General features: G+C 38.2%; 2 protein-coding genes across 10 annotated transcripts in view; both read left to right on the forward strand.

Annotated features, from left to right (window-relative positions):
- Nucleotides 1-7,725, forward strand: part of zswim8 (zinc finger, SWIM-type containing 8) — a 44,159-nt gene extending 36,434 nt beyond the window's left edge. For both annotated transcript variants that reach the window (XM_053621738.1, XM_053621739.1), the window contains exons 25-26: nt 213-391; nt 5,493-7,725. In XM_053621738.1, the coding sequence (XP_053477713.1) occupies nt 213-391; nt 5,493-5,696 (383 nt within the window). In that variant the 3' untranslated portion in view covers nt 5,697-7,725. The remainder of the gene's footprint in view (nt 1-212; nt 392-5,492) is intronic.
- Nucleotides 7,726-8,610: 885 nt separating this feature from the next.
- Nucleotides 8,611-22,922, forward strand: part of ndst2a (N-deacetylase/N-sulfotransferase (heparan glucosaminyl) 2a) — a 137,179-nt gene continuing 122,867 nt past the window's right edge. For 7 of the 8 annotated variants that reach the window (XM_053621740.1, XM_053621744.1, XM_053621743.1 and 4 more), the window contains exon 1: nt 8,614-8,996. The gene's annotated coding sequence lies outside the window, so the exon portion shown is untranslated. Of the gene's footprint in view, nt 8,997-22,922 lie in introns of all 8 variants that reach the window. The other variant, XM_053621751.1, reaches the window with a different exon arrangement.

The following is a 22,922-nucleotide window of genomic DNA, read 5'->3' on the forward strand; positions in this document are numbered from 1 at the left end:
TCCTGCTGGAATGGGATGATAAATGTGTAACGGCATGATGTAATAGCTCATATAGGGAGGAGAGAAGGATATAGAATCGTCTAATCAAGATCCTCACAAACAGACCCTCGAATTTTTAAATGCTGCCCAATTGTGTTGTATAATTTTCTGTCATGAAGCCTCATTCAACTACCCCTGAATATTGTTCCCGCTCCGTGTGTCCTTGTCTCCAGGTGTCAATTACGTGTATCAGTTCTGTGTGGGGGCTTCCAAAGGTGTGCTGAGTCCATTCGTGCTGCAGGAGATCATTATGGAGGCTCTGCAGAGGCTGAATCCTGCCCACATTCACGCTCACCTCCGCACTCCTGCCTTCCACCAGCTCGTGCAGCGCTGCCAGCAAGCCTACCTACAGGTGAGAACCAAACTCTCAACCTACTGTTGCTCAGTTAACAATTTTAAAGCATGTGCAGGAAAACTAGTTTGATTAGATCCAGGATGTGCTGGCAACACTAATGTCAACATTAGAGATCGACTGATATTGATGTTTTTATAAACGGTACCGATTATTTGCATGTTTACGTGCCCGATAACCGATATACAGAACTGATATTTATTTATTGTTTTACTACTGTTTCTGACACAGTGATATCAACACTGCTGAACTGAACAAACCGTTTTGTCAATTTCACTTCCTCCTTGCATACAAAACAAAACTCTCATTTATACCCCAGTAAATAGAGGGGTCTGAAAGAGTGCAAGAAAAGTGCACTGTTACTAAAGTGTCCTTTAAAAAAAACAAAAAAACTTTTTTTTTGAATAAAGCTTTAATAAGGTAAACAGATTACATGACTGAGTTTGTGTCTATTTCTTAGCACCAAGCTGCTTAAACATTACATATCAAGCATTTATGTAACATCTAATTTGTGCACTTAATGGATGTTATGGTGGTCCTGCGCGCAGTTCTCAAAACGCCTACATGACTGTTCCGTTTATCGGTGCATCCGATATTACAAAACCAATAACCGATTTTGGAAATCGACTATCGGTCGATCTCTAGTCAACATGGCAGCAGCGTAGTGTTTAGTTTTGCGGAAGAAGGATTTTTGGGCAATGAAAGGGTAATGTCGTCTTTAAAGCAATGTTAAAAGTAACGTATATTATAATATACATGTTTAGATATAGATTAGAGATGTAACCAGATATGAATACATTTGGAATATCCAGATACAAATACAATTACTAATAGGAGGTGCACTGTTAAATTTTTTTTTTTTTCCGAAATCGGTGGTTTGCTCCAAAATCCATTTACATTTTTGTAAATATTTGATTATATCTTTTAATGTGACAACACTGAAGAAATGACACTTTGCTACAATGTAAAGTAGTGAGTGTACAGCTTGTGTAACAGTGTAAATTCGCTGTCCCCTCAAAATAACTCAACACACAGCCATCAATGTCTAAACCGCTGGCAACAAAAGTGAGTACACCCCTAATGAAAACGTTAAGGCACTGCCTTAACCCTCTTGGGTATGGAGTTCACCAGAGCTTCACAGGTTGCAAATGTAATCTCTTCAGTGTTGTCACATGAAAAGATATAATGAAATATTTACAAAAATGTGAGGGGTGTACTCACTTGTGAGATGCTGTGTATGTGTGTGTATGTGTATGTGTGTGTGTATGTATGTGTGTATGTGTGTATATATATATATATATATATATATATATATATATATATATATATATATATATATATATATATATATAAAATATATATATAGAGAGAGAGAGAGATATAGATATATAAAATATATATATAAAATATAATAAAAAGTAGATTGTGATAGCATGTTCAGTGAACTTTTCTGATCGTTCTTGAATGTAATAAACCCTAAAAACTAAAATCTGATAGAATATTATTAGGTGGTTATTGTTGTCAAATATAATCAGTTCTCTGATTTGTGTCGTTTTGAAATATAGTTACTTAGTTTACTCTGTCACATTAGAAAGAGGTCCACAGAGCATCTGGTCGAAACCAATTATGAACTCTATTGATGTTGCTGAGTAACTGTAGAGATTCAGGAGTTGAATCGATTTGTGTTCTGCAAATTGCTACTTATTACAGCAGTTTGAATGAAGGTTGACTGAGTTTTTATTCATTTATTTAATAAAGTATTTTCCAGTGTTTCCAGGAGCATAGCAGTTCAAATTAAATATTAGATATTTTGAGCATTAAACAGATAAGATGGATATGTATAACCTATGTATGAAGATTGTGCATGGGTCCTTGGAATTTCCCGTGGAAATTTTATATGGCTGTTGTTTATGTGGAGGGGTTCTTCCATATGCAGTTAGTTCTGCTTTGAATGACACTTAACATTGCACCTCACACACACTAAAAAATACTATTCGGTACTAGTTGTTGGGGTAGCAAAAAAAAAATGCATCAGCATACGGTAAAGTAAATTCTATTTAACAAATGTCTGGACGACACTAACACACTGGTTAAAATCTGCATGATGAAACTTTTTTTGTTCAATGGAGTCCCTTGTCTGGAAGATTTTCTTTCCTTTGCTGTAGAATGAGCTAATTTGAAGCTTTTTGATATTTAGTTTGTCATCACTTCAGGTCTTAAAGGTCTTTTGAAGTATTGCATTTAACTTGAGAATGCCTGAGACTACACACCATATATATCTAACAAGTGTGACAGCCTTTAAAAATGCAGAAAGAAATTGATGGTGTTGCAGCAGGAGTAAAATCCGAGAAAGTTCTGCACAGTCCCTCTTGTTCCGTTCCAGCGAAACCGGAAGGACAGCGCAACTGACCTCTCCATCTCTCATACCGTTCTGACAATTTTATGGCAAAATTTAAACAATATTCCTGTGGATTGCTTAATTTCCCCTTCTGAGACAGCATGAAAGACATGGAGTATGAGTCAGACACGGAGTGTGAGAGACAGGGAGACGCTGCATGAGGGTGTTCTCGCTTGCTCCTCTGCCAGCAGCTTTCAGGCCACGGGCTGTCAGTGTGTGTTAGACGCTCTCTCATCAGCACAGCCCACCGAGCGAGCACACTCAGACTCCCCCTCGCTTCTATAAACACTATGCCATACACTATTTATATGCACTGAGGGCACAGTCAGAGGTGCTCTCCTCAGAATCTTAACTTGGCACATCTTAGAACCTTAGATGTGAAGTTGCCTTTTATAAAGGAAGCGTCTTATCTCTGGTCTTCACTGCTGAAAAAATATTAAACCACTGATTAAAGAAATGCGAACCACAAAAGACAGGGGATTGAAAATCCTCTCGAGCATGACCGTTTAGGGGGATGGTAATTAAGGTTTTTACACCTCTGTCCACAGTGCAAGATTGAGTACTAGAGCAGGGAAGTAACCACAGCCATGCCTGTTGAGGGGGGGGGGGGGGGGGGCTTTGTATTGGGAATTGTATTGGGAATTGTATTGATTTTAATGGAAACTGTAATGGTCCCTGTGGGTCTCTACTGGCAATTTGTTGCCTTCTATTGGTAGCATGTTATGTTTAGTGGATACCATTGAGGACTGGTAATGGTTATAATGGTTAGCTGATGGTTTGTAATGGTATTTGTAGTGGAAACCATTTTCCAACAGATTTCTGTGATGGTTTCTATTGTTTTTTTTGTTTGTTTGTTTTTCAGTAGGCGTGTCCTTTATAGAGAGTCTGAATTCTTACAAGCCACGAATAGCCGTTCGTTCCTTTTAGCCTTTCCTTTATTCAATCCAGAAATGTCTGGTGTTTCAAAAATTCCAGTCAACATATACACTGTGCAGTTTAAAAACAGCAACACTTCTTCAATAAAGACGGGCTTAACGTGCGCCCTCAGAACATCCAATTAGTGTTTATTAGGAGTTACATGTAGTGACTCTTTAATTTACTATCCATCACATGTTGCTCTTCTCTTTGTTGAGAGCCTAGACTTGATTTCCTTGATGTTGCAAGCAGCAGCATGAGCTGTCTGACCCTCCTGCAGTATTACCACAGACACTTGTTTGTTGATATGCAGGAGAGACTGTGGTGCTAAATCACTCTCCCCATACGTGCCTGATGAGATGACGTGGCGTTCTCAGGCAGAAATCTTCCCTGACTGGCAGCGAGAGAATTGCTGTAGAGAAATATGTTCCATATGCTGTCTTCCTCTGCCAGTGTCGTTCCGTTACATTTTCTTTCCTTGTTTATTTGCCAGCTCATAAACATGCTGAAATTTTAGTCCTTGCATAGGGATGAGGAATCTGTGCAACTTCAGATATGATTTTGTTTTTGACTTCAGTGTGCAGAGATATGATTGTTTATACATTGGGATGCGTCTCAATTTCTGCTGCATACAAGATGTTTTTTTTTTTTTTTTTTCTCTCCGCATTGAGACCACTTTATCATTTTCATCCATCATGAAAAACACTTGACTGATCTCATTTTTTTTTTTCATTAAAGATTGTTCACTGTTCAAATATTATTAGCATATTTTAAAATAAACACCGCAAAGATCTAATTTTGTTTACATTTCAGAGCTCAATATGACACACATGAAACACAAGTGTAGTGCTGCTGTTCATGTTCATTCCGTCTCATGTTAAGGTGCGTTAATATTTGAATAGTATTGAATCTTTCATTTGAGTTTTCAAAGGAATTTTTAACGTTTAAAGGTCTTGAGCATAGCTTAGGCATAGCCTATGGATGGACATATGATAAATGTATTAGTTGGCCCAGCTAGCTCGAAACAACCTCACCCCAGGTGTCTGGGCTAATGATTTGTCAGTTCAGTGTGTAGGCATGGCGTGCCCAAGTTGTTTTTCAGCAGAAATGCCTTTACTTTGGGCGGGGGGAAAAAAGGCCCATGTGAAATTGGCTGCCAGAATACTCGATTCTGAATGGCTGGAAGGTGTGTTAAAACCATATATACCACAGGTGCCGCACATCTATAAACAACTGTAACCATAGTAGCATACAGTTAAACTCGCAGCTTCGTTGTAAGTAGAGACGTGGTACAGATACAGGTCATTCTCTCACACACACACATACACACAATCTTTCTCTCTCATTCTCTCATAATTATTTTCTATAATTCATTCAAATAAACAATATCTTGTCACACTACTTTATCTCTGTATGATTTCGAGTGGGCAGAATTTTAGATCTAATGACGCGGGTACAAAATAACTAACAAAAATTAACTGTTTTTTTTAAAAAAGTATTATTATTTATTATTATTATTTAAAAAAAAATCTTTTCAATCAAATTTTGCACTGCAAGCAGTGATGGCTTTAACTTGTCCATGATGGGAAGTGAGCATGGTATAAGCAGGATAATTGTGATAAACATGCTATACGCAGGTTCTTTGCCAGCACGTCGTGCATTAAAATCATGTAACGCACACCTAGCCGTGGATTATCCCTTACACAGAAGCGCAATACGTATCCTTGAGTATCCGTCAAGCTGTTCTGCAGTGTGACCTAATTTCATGTTTTCTCATTACTACAACAGTACATCAACTATCGGCTGATCCACCTGACCCCGGCAGACTATGACGACTTTGTAAACATAATTCGAAGTGCCCGCGGAGCGTTCTGTCTCACCCCGATGGGCATGATGCAGTTCAACGATGTCCTGCAGACCCTAAAGAGGGGGAAACAGACCAAGGAGCTGTGGCAGCGGATCTCTCTGGAGATGGCGACGTTTTCACCCTGAGCGCTCCACACTCCAGCAGGCACTGACTGACTGAACTGCAGCTCGCCCCAGAGCTCAGCCCAAGCCTAGTGTGAGTCACAGCGCCCCCTGCAGAGTCCAGATCCATCACTGGCAGCACAATCAGTCCCCCTCGTGGTCCCGTATTACTCCCGGATGTGCAATCTTGTGGAGTTTTCAGAGACATGGGAAGAACTCGTGTTAAAAGGATCCTTCCCTTATTATCGAACCCATTGTCGTGTCTGATTTTTTATTTTTTTTTGTGTGTGTGACGTTGAGTAACTTATGACTAGTGTTTCATCTTAAAATCTGTCTTTTTTTCCTCCTCTTTTCACTCTGTTGATGCTCTGCTTCACTGAGTTTTAATTGTATGGTTAGTAAAAGACAATGTTATTTTTTTTCTTCATTAGTTTAGTTGTTGTTTATTGATTCAGATTTGAATGAAAACTAAATGTCAGACTCATACTGCAACATTCCTCTGCTTTTGGAGGAGTGAGCCTCCACCGGGCATAAAGGATTACAGCGTTGGATACTCCGTATATGAACGAGGGAAGAACATCCTTTATTAAGATAAGTAAACGGACATTTAATAGGAAACAATAATCAAGTACGGGTGAGGATTCTTCTACGTTTTGTTTTATTCTTCGTTTGTTTTTTTTTATATTTTGTATAGTGTGTGTGTGTGCGTGTGTGCGTGTGCAGAGAACAGTTTGAGGAATGAAAGTGACTGCTATCTGAGTTCTCTTTTCCAGCTGGCTGTTGGTGGCGAGGGCTTGAGGTTTTGGAACACAGAAGTTTGGCTGGACCAAATGATTTTTTTTTTTTTTTTTTTTTAAAAACCTACATGACTTTTCAGAATCTATCTATTACAAGTCCACCGCCGCCAGGCTCTCGTCCTCCCACTCTTTTCCCCCAACGTTAAACTTCACGGATATTTTGTTCTTGTTTTCTGTGCATGTGTATTTATCATCAAATGTCGATGTGCATACACAGGCAAAAGCAGTATTCTCCTTTTATCTCAGTTCTCATTCATGTCCGTCTCTCTGAAACAGACGCACACTTTCGATGTTAATGTAGAGAGGTGGTCCACTGCCAGGTTCCTGTGTTTCCAGCCCCAAGTCCGGCGCCCACTTTGGAGCTCACTAGTAGGGAATGATTGTAGAAATTGTACTGTGATATTTTTGTATTCTTCAAAGTGTAGCTTGATTGGGAAGAAGATATATAAATATATAAATATATATGAATATATAAACTGTGCTGATTGCAAATGGTTGTAATCTAGACTAAAGGAAAAAAAAAAAGAAAATGGAACAGACAAAAAGCAATATTGAAAATGTAGAGTTTACTTAATAAAGATAACTCAAAACACTAATTTTGTGGTTTTTTCCATGTTGTAATTGAATTGTAATTGGTTTGGGCTTCATTTCCTGTAAATGAAAATAAATACATAGTACATTGCCCACTGACCTCTTGAGATAGATGATTAGAACTTAAAGTACTTATTCTGGCCTTGAGGTTTCTTCACCGTATATAAACCCTCGCAAGGAGCAAATGGCAAAAACGCCTTATGTATGCAACGCATTTAACACTGGAATTGAAAGTTTGGAATCTGTTTTGGATGTTCAAAGTGGAATAATTTGTTAAAAATGAGGCATGCAAAAGTAAACCGAGTACTGTAGAAGAAGAAGGAGGAGGAAGGGAAAAGAAGAAGGAAGTAGGATCTTGCATAGCAGACAGACCAAATGATAGTGAGTTATGAATGTAATTCATTTTTAAGATCTATGTTTCAAGAAGATAATATCCTCACCATTGGAGTGTACTTGTTTGGAAATTTGGAGGATTTGGGAATACAAAAGAATTCACTGATTTCAACTTAATATACATTGTGTGTGTGTCAGTAGCTCTGAGGTGTTCAGTATTTATTTTGGTTCTGTCCCATTATAAAAACATTCTGGATTGAGACGCAAATTTACATTTTTTTTTTTTTTTTTTTTTAATATTGGCTTTGAAGGAATAGATGGATAGATTAATTTCATCAGCACTGGAAACTATCATTTGTAGTTAGCTTTCGATGTTTATTCTGGGTCTTTAACACAACAAATCAAAATGTTCAGGGAAGAATCCTACTCAGGCCATACTCGGATGGGATGCACCACATGTCATTTTTAGATATGGATTAGTATTTTTCCTCGCTGCCACCCAATAAAGTCATTGGATCTAAGACTGCCACCTCATTGTAAGACGTCTGTCGCCTATGCCCATGCATCTTGAAAGAAAAGCTGGCTAGCATGAGGCTGCAAATTTAACTAAATCATAGCCAAAACATCAGTTGTCAGTAAACAGAAAAACACTTATGTTTGAGCATTAAAACAAATGAATGCAAGGGATTATCTGCAGAAATGTAACAATTTATATTGTGCAGACTTTATATTTGTTTAAACTTTTTTTTTCATTCCTTCATAATCTCTTTAAAGAGACCCTGATTGTACCATTTTCTCTCTCTCACCAGGGGGCGCAATAAGCACAAAAAATTACATTAATTAAAAATGTGGTTATTGCTTTATATATAACAACTTTGAGTTAAATACAGGCCACATTTTACATATGGTTCCACTCCATATCTGACTATATTTATATAATACATACCCTTCAGGAAAACCAATGATTCTTGATGTGTATAAAACCTGTTAGTGCACACAGTGTACATTTGTGGAATTGGATAAAATGATTGCAAATAAATTTTTAAATAAATAAAAATTTCTCTGTCAGGTGTAATACAGGCTTAAAATGCACAGTTCATTACTGTGATCTAATTCTTGAGAAGTACCGACTTCCCACAACTTCCCTCCATTGAGCCTCTTACCTGGAAAAAAAAAACCGCTGAAAGGAGGCGCTCTCTTGTGGACGCTACCATCACCGATTTTCCACGCGGGGCAGGCCACAAATCCCTTTTTTCCTCTTTCACGAAGATAAAATCCGTCGAGTTGAATCCTCGTAGCCGCGATAATACCCATCAACTGTATTGGGTACAGTGTGATATAATTACAAAGAAAAATCTGCAAGATATACGTATTTACATTAGTCTTAAACTTGCCCTATCACCCCAGTTTGCTGGGCTGACTTGGTTCGGTCCAGACTTTCGGCCTCAGGAGTCGCGAGCCAGCAGCATCACACAGCCGAATGAAGATGGCGGATCTGTAGACGATGCTGTCAACAAGACTTTACAAATAGCGGCTCTTTCTAAATTTACCCCGGGTCCAAATATTCGTTTTTGGATAGTCGGGCTCCAGAAGAAGTCTCGTTGTGAGTAAAGTTTTATTGAACCTGTTTTAAATGCTGTTTCTGTACTCTTCTCAGTCGGTGAGTATATGCTAGCCTCAGGAACGTTAACGTGAGAGAGAGAGAGAGAGAGAGAGAGAGAGGCGCCGGTTGGCTTAAAAACTTGTTTGTTTGTTTGTTTGTTTTTAAACAAAACCGTCGGAGTTTTAGTTTTAAATGACTTGTAGTGAAGTTTCTAAGGGAGAAAACCTCGTCTATGCGGATGAACACCGAAGGAACGGAGCAGTTTTAACGGCAGCTAATAATCAGTGTTGAGTAAAGTCGATGCTGAAATTAGCGCACGCGACGCTGTTGTGCAGTAAAAGTGAAGTGGAAACTCTGCAGATGCTTAAAGCTGGAAGACTTCTCTCTCTCTTTTTCCATCTTATTGGACTAAATATAATGTAACACACCTCTTTAAAAAATCATTTATCTTTTACAATACCGTATACCACAAATGCAGAAGTGTATAAGGAGTGAAACTGCCTGGAGAGCCGGAGGACTGTTTCATGCTGCGTTCAGGAGCGCACCCACTAGCAGTGTTTTCTACTGTAGGAAGCTTTCTGTGGCGTTGATCTGTTTCACTTGGTTCATTTACACTTTTAAATCTTCATGCACGCAACTAAACCCGAGTTAAAGGTAGTAAATTATTTTCTATTATATTATAGTATCATCATAGTAATAAGAATACTAGACCTATTTTATATTGCTCCTTTTAAAAGGCCTCTCAAGGCGCTTTACAGAGGAAAAGAAAATAGAAACAGAAGTTCATGGCATACAACAAAGTATATGAGCATCCATCAAGAACAGCTGATGATATACTGTACAAAATAACAATTGTCGTAGTAATGATAGGGTAATTTTTTAAAAAAATCCTAATTGATTGATTAAGTAAAAGCTGTCCTAAAGAGAAGTTTTTTGAGAAGGTTTAAATACACTAAAAGACTGATGTCTGAGATCAGATAGTTAGTGACCCGTCACCTATAATACGTAAACGAGTCCGAGGGACGGTTAAGAGACCAGAGTCGGAGGAGAGGAGATCATGTTTTGGGGTTTAATGGGTTAAAAGATCAGCCAAATACTGGGTGGACAACCCATGCAGAGCCTTGTATGTAATGTAATATAATATAATATATATTGTATTTTATATATACTTCACGTTCTTTTAATTAAGACACAAAAATCTTTTTTTTGGTGCAGCAGGACCTTTCCTCAGAGTCCTCGTGTGTCTTTTAGTGTTATGGCTAATCTTTGTGACGGGTTTTGAATTGTCGTATCTGACTTCTAGTGAATTGTTTCAGATCCTCTTTGGCAGTTTTTGTCAAACACGTGGCCTGGTGTAGTCCGAGGCGTTAAAGCACTTATTTAATCCGCATCATTGCTCGTGTTTGTTTCGTCTAGACGGACTATAAATCCCGAGCGGTTATGTGAGCGGAGTGAAGACACCTGTGGAAGCTCTTTGTTTCGGTTCACGTCAGTTTATTCAGCATTACTAAAGGGAAAGCTCAATGATTATCTCACTGCCTTGTGAGATCAGATTATATATTGTGACTCTTTTTTTGGCAAGTTTGCTTTGTGAATCCATTAAGGTACGCAGGAGCGCTTTGCTGGGGATGGCAGAAATTGCTTGCATGAGTCAGTGGCACTTAATAGATTAACTTCTTCCAGAGCCTTGAACCGATTTATTTTTAATTTTTTATAAAGGAAGTTGAGCATATATTGCTGAGAAACTCCGTACGTAAGCTGAAATCGTTTAATATGTTCCAAGCATGCTTGCTCCAGGCCATAAATTTCCAAATAAATCTCTACATGTTGTTGGCGGATCAGACTGTGTATCTGTCCAAAATCTCTGAAGGAAGCTTCCCCAAATGCATGTTGGACATTACTTTTAGAGACGTCATCTTATAGTAAACCAGTTTCAGAGACACAGAGAGGACAAGCAAATGCAGAAGGCTCTAGAGGTTTAATTATTCACGGTAACTCCGATTTGTTCAAGACGAGTCATTTGCTCTGGACAGAATGTGTTTCGCATGTGTTTCACAGTTTCATACATGCCGTGCAGATCGACAGCCCGGCTGAAAGCTCAGCATATTACATTTCACTCTTGGACGTCACTGATATTTTTTTCTCGCCTTCATAAATCAGAAGCATGATTTATAACAACGCATGATTAACAAGCTTTGCCGGTTACGTCATGTTATTCAGCAACTATTACTGAGATTTCCTTAAAAAAAATTAAATACGTCGTTAGACGCATGTTAAATTATGAGATACTGTTCACTGTAAAATAGAATGAACAGCAAATGTCAAAGATAATTCGTAAATAAATGTATAACTAATATAATGCAGTGTGGTGACCAAAGCTGAGGCAGTCATCTGTGAATCTTTGCTTTTGCATCATTCTAGTAATGTAGAAAAATATTATGCGGTAATGTAGAGGCAGGCGGCTTATTATACAATTGACGTGTTTCTTCAGATGTTGAAGAATTCATATCGTATTATTAAAGCGGTCATATGATGCTTTTTAATGTTTTCCTTTTCTTTAGTGTGTCACGTCTGTCTTCGCATGTGTAAATCACAAAGCTCATAGTCTCCCACAAAGGGATTTATTCTGTCTAACAGAGAACACTGCTCAAGACCTGCCTAAAACGCCTCCATCGAAGTCCAGATTTACTTCCGCAAATGTCTGTGTCACTATTTGAAATATTAGTGTAATCCAGCCCAAATGCAGGTGCGAAGAAAGAAGGCGAGGTTTCAGTGAATTGTGTTGGCAGCATGTCGTGGAGACGCTGTGTGGTTCGACGCCAAAGCAAAACCCCCTTTGTTTGGTCTTCTGAAATTGGATGAAATTAGGAAGCAGTGGTTAACGTTTATTTATAACGCTGTTTCTGAGCAGTACAGCTCGAAAGTTCGCTTGTGCACAGAGTATCTCTAAGATACTCTTATAAACCCAGTCATGTTACAGACCTGTTGCCAATTAACCTAATTAGTTACAAAATGTTCCCTCAGCTGTTTCTTTTTAGTAACACTTACTTTTCCAAACTTTTGTTGCTCCCATCCCAACTTTTCTGAGACGTGTTGCAGCCATGAAATTCAAAATGACCTTATTTTTTCCTTAAAATGGTACATTTCCTCAGTTTAAACATTTGACATGTTCCCTATGTTCTGTTGTGAATAGCATATGGGTTTATGAGATTTGCAAATCATTGCATTCTGTTTTTATTTACATTTTACACAGCGTCCCAACTTTTTTCGAATTGGGTTTGTAATAGGCCTTTAAAAATACATGGCAAATGGTGAATTTTTAATTGTTAATAATTCCACCCTGGTGATGACATGACTGCAGCTCTAAAGGTGTAACGTTATCATGTGTTTTACTTCATCACATTGTGATCGGTTCGTGAGATCGGCCAAATGTAGGGACTACCGATCGAGTCACAGAATGTGATTGTTGGCCGATCGATCAGAGCATCCCTAATTATTTTATCTCCTATTGACTATTCAAGTGTGGAGTTTTGTGTTGTGGCCCAGGGCTCAGTTGAAGCCTACAATATAAACGTGCAGAGCAACGCACATTCCTGTGACACAGTTACCTGTCTGTGGTTGGTGTCTTTTTTTTTTATTTTATTTTTTTATTTTTTTTTTGTCTGTTGATTTCATAAGCTAAATTAATCCGTTATAACATTCTATCTGAAAGGAAAGAGAGTTACAAAGTAAAAACCTATCGCTGTGAAACGTTATACTAAAGTCATGCTTGCAGAGTTGGTTCTGATTGATCCGCTCGATCATCCGCCTTTTCTGAATCTGACTCGGGCTCGAACTGATACGGTAAAACCGACGACGTTATTAACCGTGTTGCTTAGAATTGCTTTAGAATCCTTGGAAGCTGAAGCTCACCATTATTGTAAAGGGGCATTACGTTTCCGACACGCATGTGGTTTTTGGCCAGTCACGAGGCAATGGGTCAGCTGGACAATCGGAGCACTCTGGGCTTCAGACAGCCTGGGAATAGAGGTACTGCATTAATGTACAATATGTGAAAAATAATGTTTTTAAAAAAAATAATATTAAAGCATGTTAACCTATTCTATTACACCCAATAAACAAAATAATGAACGTTTTAAAAAAATTTTAAAAGCAGCATATGACCCCTTTTAAAGTAAAAAAAGGTTTGCTGATGTCACACTTCACCTTAGACTGACTGAACGATGGAATAACTGTGTTAAGCAGATGAGTGTCTTTTTTTTCCACATGCAGGATTCATTTCCAAATGAGTAATCCGGTATTGTCAACAATTAATACAAGTAATAGTCTAATTATCTGTAGGGTGTTCCTCATACAGTCAGGAACCAACAGACAAATCATGGGTCATAATTAAGTCAAACAATAAAAATCTCTCTCTCTCTCTGTGTCTCACTTTCTCTGTGTCTTGATTTGTCTCTCAATCTTTGTTTCTCTCTTTCTCCATCCATCCATGATTTTGCGAGTTTGCCATCGCAGAAATTTATGCACAAATCAAGCAAACTCCGCAATAGTTTACTGCAGCTTTTCCATGGGCTACGGCCAAGAGGCTTCATGTGTCATCATGAACATGAGTACGGTTAAGAGGTAGCGTTTACCAACAAACATCACTGTGAAAGACAGTGCAAAAAGAATTTTCAGGCTATTGCAGTTTCATCAATTCAACTAGTTTTCTGAAAAAAACCCCCCACAATTTTTGATCATGCAATTTAAAAAAAAAAAAAAAAAAAAAAAAAGCTGCAGCAAAATCAAGCATTTTTGGTTGCAATGATGAAAAAAACTCCGAAATCCTGTACAGACCCATCACATACACATACTATCTCAAATGGTACTACACTGATATATCAACATATCATTTTATTTCCCGCTAATTGATGACTTCAACCTTAAGAGTTTTTGAGTTCCCAAAGACGAAAGTTGTATGTGACGTTTCTGTGCACGTTCTCCATGTCTGTGATGGCGTCCCATTCAGGAAACCTCTCTGCTTTGTGCCCAGTTTTCCCAGGATACCCTGCAGATCCACTGCTACACTGACCAGGGTAAAGTGGCTACTGATGATGAATGAACGTTGTGCTATATACAGGAGTAAGACGTGTGTGATCAGAGTAATTGTATCCAAAAGAAGAGGAGGACTGTTTCTGATTTTCCTCTCCAAAAGTGTTCATTGTGATTTGGTCTTTTTCAGGATGCTTATTATGTAATTAAGTAATGATGCATATCGAGCTGTCTGAACCAGTCAACAAACATGCCGCATGTATGTATCGCAGAAATATAACCTGTGTGTTCAGAGCAGAGAGAAATAATGAGTTTATAAAAAAAAAACATGAATATTTTTATCTTTATACTGAATATGGTGGTTTTGTTTTGTGACCAGTTTGCACATAGTGCAAGTACTGTACATGTCCTGTGCCCCATTGCTTTATTTTAGGTGTATTGCCTACTATAATTAATCATATTATTAACAGATAGCTCATGGGTCTTATTTCAAGAGGTTTGAAGTATTATGGAAGCCTTCTATGCAGATGCTGTGCGCTACGTTATCTTTTCTTTGTGTTTATAATTTTTCTCAATTGGTTCACTCGTCAAAGCCAAAGCACATCTGTCATGTATGTGTACGATATCTCATCGCGAATAATTAGCAGGGGAAGACCGAATTAGTTTTGTCATAGCAGAGAAATCCTGCCATAGATGTCAAAGATAACTGCTCTATAATTAAGAGTTGTTTTCTCCAGAGGAGTTATCTTCATTCGTTTGGCATTAGAGTGTATCCTTGAAAAGGAGAGCGAGGCTCAGTGTGTGGGGAAGGGAGGGGAGACGAGGTCTGATACGAGGTGTGTCGTGATAACTACTTTTGTTGGATGACAAATTGTGATAAAAAAAAGTGATTTTATGAAACTGATATAATAGCATAATAATGCAAGTACAACCTTTCAAAGAGCAATGAACTTTTAATTCTGAACTTTTAAATATCGAGGTCAGCGAAAATGATCAAGGTCATGTCTATACAAGATAAGGAGATGCGGGTGAATTGTTGGCAGTGGCATGTAAAATTGGCTGGTCATCTACCACTCATCTGGTACATTTCTCGCACAAGTAGGGCATACAAAAATAGATATGTAAATTTGCATAATTTAGTTGTACCCGGTCCTCCCTCAAAGTTTGTGATTTCCACTGGCTGTACAAACGTTAAACCTCACTGTGAAAGTAGAAGTGAAGAAAAACCAAACACCCTGAAATGTGAAATTGGCTAATTGTCAGTTGCGCTCTTAAAATAACTCCCACCTAACAACTTGTGAAAACAGTTATTAGCGTGTAAAAGGAAAGGATTGATGTGTTCTTATGTACGATTGAATATTTGAGTGTTTTAAATGAATTTAAATTGAATGAATGCGTGTGTGCAGAGGAGTTTATCACTTCCCAGGTTCGGGTAGGGAATGAGGAAGATGAAAGCACAAAGAGACACAAACAAATCAACTTTCACTAATTACACGCAGGTGAGGATCATCGCGCGTTACCTGCGTCCTCTGCATCCACAGCCGACGCTCAACCACGCCCTCGCTGCCACAGTGACTTTTTTATTATTATAATGAAGAAAAAAATCTTTGTTTTTTATATATATATATATATATATATATATATATATATATATATATATATATATATATATATATATATATAATTTAAAACAGTGTTGTTAGTTTCTGTTCTTGTGAGGTGGCTGGTAGAAATTCTGAGGGGCAGGTAAAAAAAAAAAAAAAAAAAAAAAAATGACCAGCCACTGTGGCTGGTGGAAGAAAAAGTTAATTTCAGACCCTGATGACGGGCCTAGACGAGCATTAAAAATCCCTGAACAGTTTATAAAACATTCCAAGTGCTGATCTTTCCTGCTTTTTGGTTTGATTGGCTTTGCATGGTTTTCCTAAAGTCTCTAGATGTTTGTGCATGCTACATGATTAAAATCTTGGCACTGTTATGTGAAAAAAATAAGCACACCCCATGGAAATTGTTTGGTTTTTTGACATATTTGGACAAGCGAACATTTGATCATCTTTGAAACAGTGTCTATTAATGAAGTTGATATACGTGAACAAAACCACAAGGAAAACTACCTTTTTCAATGGTTTAGTCAGCAGAAATATAAATGTGTGTGATATTCTTCTGTGGAAAAAGTAAGTACACCCTTGGCCTCAGAAGCTAACATTGCCCCCTTTAATCCTAACCCTCCAGTTCTTCTTTTTGAGCCATTCTTTTAAAATTTTGTATTTTTTTATTGTAGCAACATCAACAACAATATCAACAATTTCAACAACAAAAGAAACACCAAAAAACATCATCAACAATAGCGATAACAGCAATAACAATACTTGGGGTACCCAAGAGTACTTTAAAAAAAAAAAATGCAGATATAGAAATACAGACAATACACACCAGAACAGACATAAGATATTCATCTCTACCCATACACCCCCAAGCCAGCCGCCAGTGCCAGCACCAGCACAGAAAGTAGTCCAGCGCCGTGAAGGTGCAGACAAGCACTCCCACCAGGAAAAATGCCAAAAAAGATGCCACGACAGACCCCCCCACTGTTCTCCACCTTTGCATCTCATAATCATCATCAGTGGTTTCTGTGCACTTAGTGGAAGCCTCATAACAATGAGTTTGTTCTACTAAAGCATTACTGATGCCTGGGGCACTCATCTCTTAAATTCAACTCAACGGCACTCGCGGGACAGGAGGAGAACAGGAAGGAACTGAAGAAGGAACCTCTGCAGGCCCTGGTTTAGCACGCCCGGGGCAGCCCCCATAGACGGGGAGTCCATTTTTGAGCCATGTCTTAAGATAAGATGTACCTTTATGGATCCCCCATAGGGGGATTTGCTAGTGTGCTTAGAATCAATATCCTGTTGAAAGGTCCACTTTCGTTTCAACTTTTGCACAGATGGCCTCACGTTATCTTCAAGCACTCTTTGATATGATACAGAATTCATAGTTGAATCAATGAGTGCAAGCTGTCCAGTCCCTGAGGCAGTGAAGCAACTCCAAACCACAACATTCCAACACTTCACAGTTGGTATGAGGTGCTTCTCCTGAAAAGCTGTCTTTGGTGTGTGCCAAACATGTCTGCAGTTACTGTGGCCAAACAACTTTATCTTTGATTCATCTGTCCAGAGGACATTATTCCAGGCCTGGTCTTTTAATATATGCTCATTGACAAATTGTAGTCTTGCAAATGCTTTTTCATGGCACACCTCCCATGCAGGTCAAATTTGTGCAATCTCTGATCGTTCTGATTGTAGAAGCACTTTGACACAAACAGATGCAAGACTTACTAGCAGATCCTGTGATGAAATTTTGGGGTTATTGGAGACTTCTTTTTTGCATCAGATGGTCTGCTCTTGGGTGGAATTTACTGGGACGGCCAGCCATGGACAAGTTAGCAGTCATTTTAAATTTGCGCCACTTGTATTTTATTTTCCTTACAGTGTAATGATGTATTTAAAATATTTTTGGAGATGTTTTTAAATCCCTTGCCAGACTCGTAGGCATCCACACCCGTTTTTCTGAAGGTCCTACCGAACTCTTTAGATCTTGGCATGATGACACCACACACCTCAATAACAAAGGGAACACCAGACACTAGATGTGTGAGGTATAAATAAGACCGGTTCCACTTGCACTCCATAAGCAGATTCTAGTAAAGGTGTCTTGTTAACAAAGTTCAGACCTTTTTTCAGTAATTGTGTTTTCACACTTCAGGTTGTCAGTGTACTTGTTAAATGCATTTCTATGCACTTACATCTTAATACATTTACTTGCATGTCTCCGATAAACAGCTTCTGCTGTGAGCATCTTGTGCTCTGTTGCCAAGTATCCTTCAGGTGCGTCATTTGTGCCTGTCGTCTGTCTGTGCGTCTGTCTGCGTGTCTCTCTACGTCTGAGACAGAGACCGACAGTTTCGTTTTAGTATCCAGTGAATTCTGCAATGCGGGAAGCACTGACAAAATCACGAAAGCTGTCACAGACGTGGATTCTGAATTTATTAATAATGTAGCAGGCTTTAAGAACTAAATGTATCCTGGTTTAACTGAACACTGTGTGCTGAAATGACATAGAATGATATAAGATGATTAAACTTTAACCAACATTTTGAAGAATGGAGCGAGAGTGAGCGAGATGTCCTAAAATGCAATTTAACAATAACATCATGCACAAGGTGGCTTAGTGGTTAGCATGTTCGCCTCACACCTCCAGGTTCCCCATGACCCTGTCTGATAAGCGGTATGAAGATGGATGGATTTCCATTCATAGAAGCTTGTGTATGGTTTAACTTTTATTCTTAAAAATTCTTTATTTTTTTTTCCCTCCAGAATATACAAGTGTAAACTTAAAATATAAAATTATATATTAAGAAAAAAAATAATAATAAAATTGGATTTTGGATTTGACCCCCTCCTGAAAATTTTCAGCTACAATAGTTACAGTAAGTGCTTATTGGATGGTTAGCATAACACACATACTGCTAATTATATAGACAGTGATTATATAGACATTTCAGTTTCACCAGCTGCAGTGGTGAGTAATAGGATTAATTGATCAGAATCATGTATTTTCCGTTTCTGTTAGAAAGATATTAGGCAGCTACATACTGCCTAATATTGGGGGGGAGTACTGGAAGTTTACTGAAGCAAGAAATACAGTAGAGTAGATCTGGTTTTGTCATTTCCCAATGGCATCTTATTTTAATCATTAATGGAACTGTTGTAAAGCTATTTTGATTCAAACTTATTAATATGGTTGATGATAGATCATGCGTTAAATGATTAAATAACAGATTTAATGCTACTACTGTCTGACATCCAAACAAAATGCCTGAGAGCATCACACTTGCCAATTTAGTACATTTCCTCATCTTAAAATTAGTTCCAGGCTACACCACTGTGTGTGTGTGTGTGTGTGTGTGTGTGTGTGTTTGTGTGTGTGTGGAGCTTTCAGTTTTCTGTCACTGTCACTTAAGCATAGTTAACATAGTGCTGGTGGTTAATTGCTATAAAAAATGCACAGAATGAAATGAGTCTGCGGTGATAATATGCTGTCAGTAGTCTGCTCTGAAGATGATTGAGAAAATGAGCTTCGGTGGAGGACAAATCCATATGATTCCTTTACACTGTGTAGCTGATGTGTTGCAGAGTGCAGCCACCAACTACATGTTTTGCAGATATATATGTGTGTGTGTGTGTGTGTGTGCGCGCACATGTGTGTTGGTTATTTATGAAGCTTACATGATTTAGCCTAGATCCTCAGGGTGATGTTGACGTTAGGTCTGTGTCTGTTTTAGTTCAACCTTACAATTCAATATATGGCCAAAAGTTTGTGGACACCCGATGATCATACGCATATATGGTAACTTGCATGGGTTTTAGCCGATGACGTTTGTGATGATGTAAGATGAATGCAAATGCGCTGGGGTTTGATAGAATTAAGTGCTGTGGGGGGGACAATTGTATTTATATTCGGACCACAGCAAACGTGCCCAGTGTGTACACCATCTAAATGAACTGCATGACTTAACCGAATTCCATAATAACCTAATGCATAGAGCTACATGTTCACTTGTGTTGGATAATCGTCCTTCTACGCAGTAAGTTATCACCACGATGCCATGTTAAAGTACAATTACACATCTGAATTCGTGTCCTGAGTCTCATACCAAGGAGCCATGTGCCAGAAATGTAGTCCCTTAAAAATGTTGGTTTCTTCCCACTACAGGAAATATTAAGCATATTCTGTGTAAATGCTGAAATGTAGCCGGAGCCTGAGAGGCACGCACTCTTTTCCTCACCAGCTGTGTTTGGCTGGTGTGGTGTTCTGGGTCTGCAACCATTAATTGATGTCTTCAGCATAAAGTTCTCCATGAGAATTTTCATAATCGATCTGTTGCTCATTTAAGAAAGACACAATGGCCTTTTAGCAGAATTACTGTTTTGATAGGACACTGTGACTGAAATGTTTAATTGACATCGTTTACTAAATGGCCACCTTAATAACAGAACTCTCAGGCTTTGAAACCATCAGCGGATCCGTGGAGGCGGATAAAACCCCACTTAGACAGTGTGATCTATGATGGTACATTAACGTTTTAGTAGGAGCATTTGTTCTGATTTAAAGCCTTGTAACTTTTTTCCTTGTCCAAAGTCTGGATTGTTTAGAATGGCATGCATCATGTTTATGTGGTACTGGTGCCGGGGGTCGTTTAGACAGTTTCACTGAAACACATTTACTGTTTACTATCATCACTAAAGTTTGCTGTCCAGCAGAAACTGCCCAAGCACATAACCTGCCCATTTGTACTTGCTTTCTAAGTGTGCATCATAAATATATTAGCCCTTTTTAACATTAGCTCAATCTTTTTATTGATCACTAATCTTGATTAAAATGAACGTATTCGTCATATTGTAAATGCTTATGGCTGTGCAGTGCTGTAACTGTATTTATTGCTGATGTTCTCATATAGTTGTGGTGTAATATGTTTGCAACATCATGCCCCCTTTGAAAAGGGTGAAACGAGTGTAGGCTAGTAAGCTTGCTTGTTAAAATGTTAAGATGATCGTTAAATTATCTATGTTTATTGACAAGCTCACAGCTACAGACATGACTTACCTCTACTATACACTTAATATTACATTTAAGAGTATTCGGGTTCGTCACTGGTTAGCATTAGTGTATTAGTGTTGAACGTGGATTAATGTTGCCAAAATAAGTATGCGCACTTCTCGTATATATATGAAAACACAGAAGTCTATTGCAGTGTGTCGTGAACCGAGTGATTAATTGAAACTATTGATAGATTTATTGATTTACTGAAATACCTGATGTTTCAGTCCTAATTAGAAGAAGAATTATTCTCTCAATGTGGGTTTATGCTGTTAGTTTTTTAACTTGAAGATTTAAATATTGCCAAAATGGACAAATTAATTGTGGGAAATACTGGATAATTAAAAATCTGGCTTGGAGCACTGATAGGAAGTGAGATTATGAATATTTCCTAGGCAGTAAGGAGCTTATAATAGATTTAGTCTCTGCCCTGCCAGTACTGTGTGTATGTCGGCGTTAAGTTATGATTGAACTTCATTTGTAATAAACGGATTCATAGTAGGATGTAGATGCAAATGGTGTTGGACTGTTTAGACTAGGTTGCAATGGGGATGTAGAAAAATCGGATCTGGGATGTAATTGTAATGCTTTGATTTGTTAATGGTTGGAAGTCATTATGTAACGCTGCAATGATCTGATATGCTTGCCATTGAGCTGGTGCTTAAGATCACAATAAAAGCTGCTTACTCTTTATAGAACTGCGTTGTTGATGAAGGTTAAATTTCAGTGCACGCTCACAGCAACTTGAGGAAGGAAATGGAAACAGATAAGGTGGAAGCATCGTCTCAACTCGAAGGAAACGCAATTGTTTGTGGTACAGTTTGTTCTGGTGCTTTGGATATTTATGGAGTCATGACGTGCAGTTACATTCTGATAAATACAAACCACGAAACAAAACCAATGTGCCTCTTAGCATTTTAAATGGAGTTCAACCATTAATTGGCACTGTTTCAGCAAAGTGGCCACTGGGCAAGGCACCGATCTGATTTGTATGCAAGACTACTATGCACTGATGTAAGAACCTTGAAGTAAACACTGAAGTCTTTAGTATTGATTACGGGCAAGGTCAGTGTCCATTCAAGTTCTAAATGCAGCTAAAAAGCTTATTCTCATGGCCATAACAACATGCAATGATTGGGCCTCATTTTCTCTCTTAGTCAAGTTGTGTGTAAACCGAACAAAAATATTCCGCAGGATTTCCAGAACAAAAGTTTTGTAAAGGCTGATTTTTCTTTGTGCTTGTGTGAGTATGTTGATCACCCCTAGTGCAAAGTGTGTTCCCGAAACAGCTCATTTATATGTAGGGACGCCCACAAAACTCCATAAAAGGTCAAGAGCACAGACAGCTGGGAGCACGAAACGAGTGATCAGGGTACTGGCTGAATGACCGGAGTGGAAGTTATTTTGCTTCACTTTTATACCAATAAAAAGTTTAATAATATATAATATCATTAATGGAAAGTAAGGGTTAAATCCTTGTCAGATGAGTTTATTTATGGCTTATAATAAAATAATAGAAATAAACAATTTAAACTCGACAGTATGTTCTAGATATAAAAGTGCAGTATCCATGTAAATTATGAGTAGGGCTGCAACTAACGACTTTCATAATCGATTAGTTGGTTGATTTGTTTTTCGATTAATCGGACGGGGGGGGGCAAACTTTCATATATATATATATATATATATATAAAATATGGTAACGCTGACATAAGCAGTCAACTGAAAGTCAATTTCGGTGACTCTGGGTATTAGGCTAAAGCTAGCGGCGTCACATTACGTGCGTATGACGTCGTGCGCCGTCGACTAGGAAGCGGCTTATACTTCCGGTTAGTAAAGAAAACCCGCTAGTGTTATATTTGAGACGATATTACCTTTCTAAAATGCACAAGCTAGACGGTAGAGCATATAGTGCATAGTGTAAGTGTACAGTACTTCATTTGGGACACAACTTTAGTATTTACTCTCCGATGCGTGTTTTCGGAACAGAAGTAAAGGTAAACGTACCCCGTGCAGTGCACAGACCGACTAATAAAGATTTTCATAATCGATTTTATCGATTAGTTGTTGCTGCTCTAATTATGATCTGAAGTTGATCAAGCTGAGGTTTACATTATTTAGTCTTATTATGTGTACATTTATACACGCTCAGTGGTAGAATACGGACGTTTTTCCGAACTTATGGAATTTTCAGGTATATCACATTTTTTTCTATGAATGCTAATTCATGAGTAAATC

Source organism: Ictalurus furcatus, chromosome 3 (genome assembly GCF_023375685.1).
Source record: "Ictalurus furcatus strain D&B chromosome 3, Billie_1.0, whole genome shotgun sequence".
Classification (NCBI taxonomy): Eukaryota; Metazoa; Chordata; class Actinopteri; order Siluriformes; family Ictaluridae; genus Ictalurus; species Ictalurus furcatus.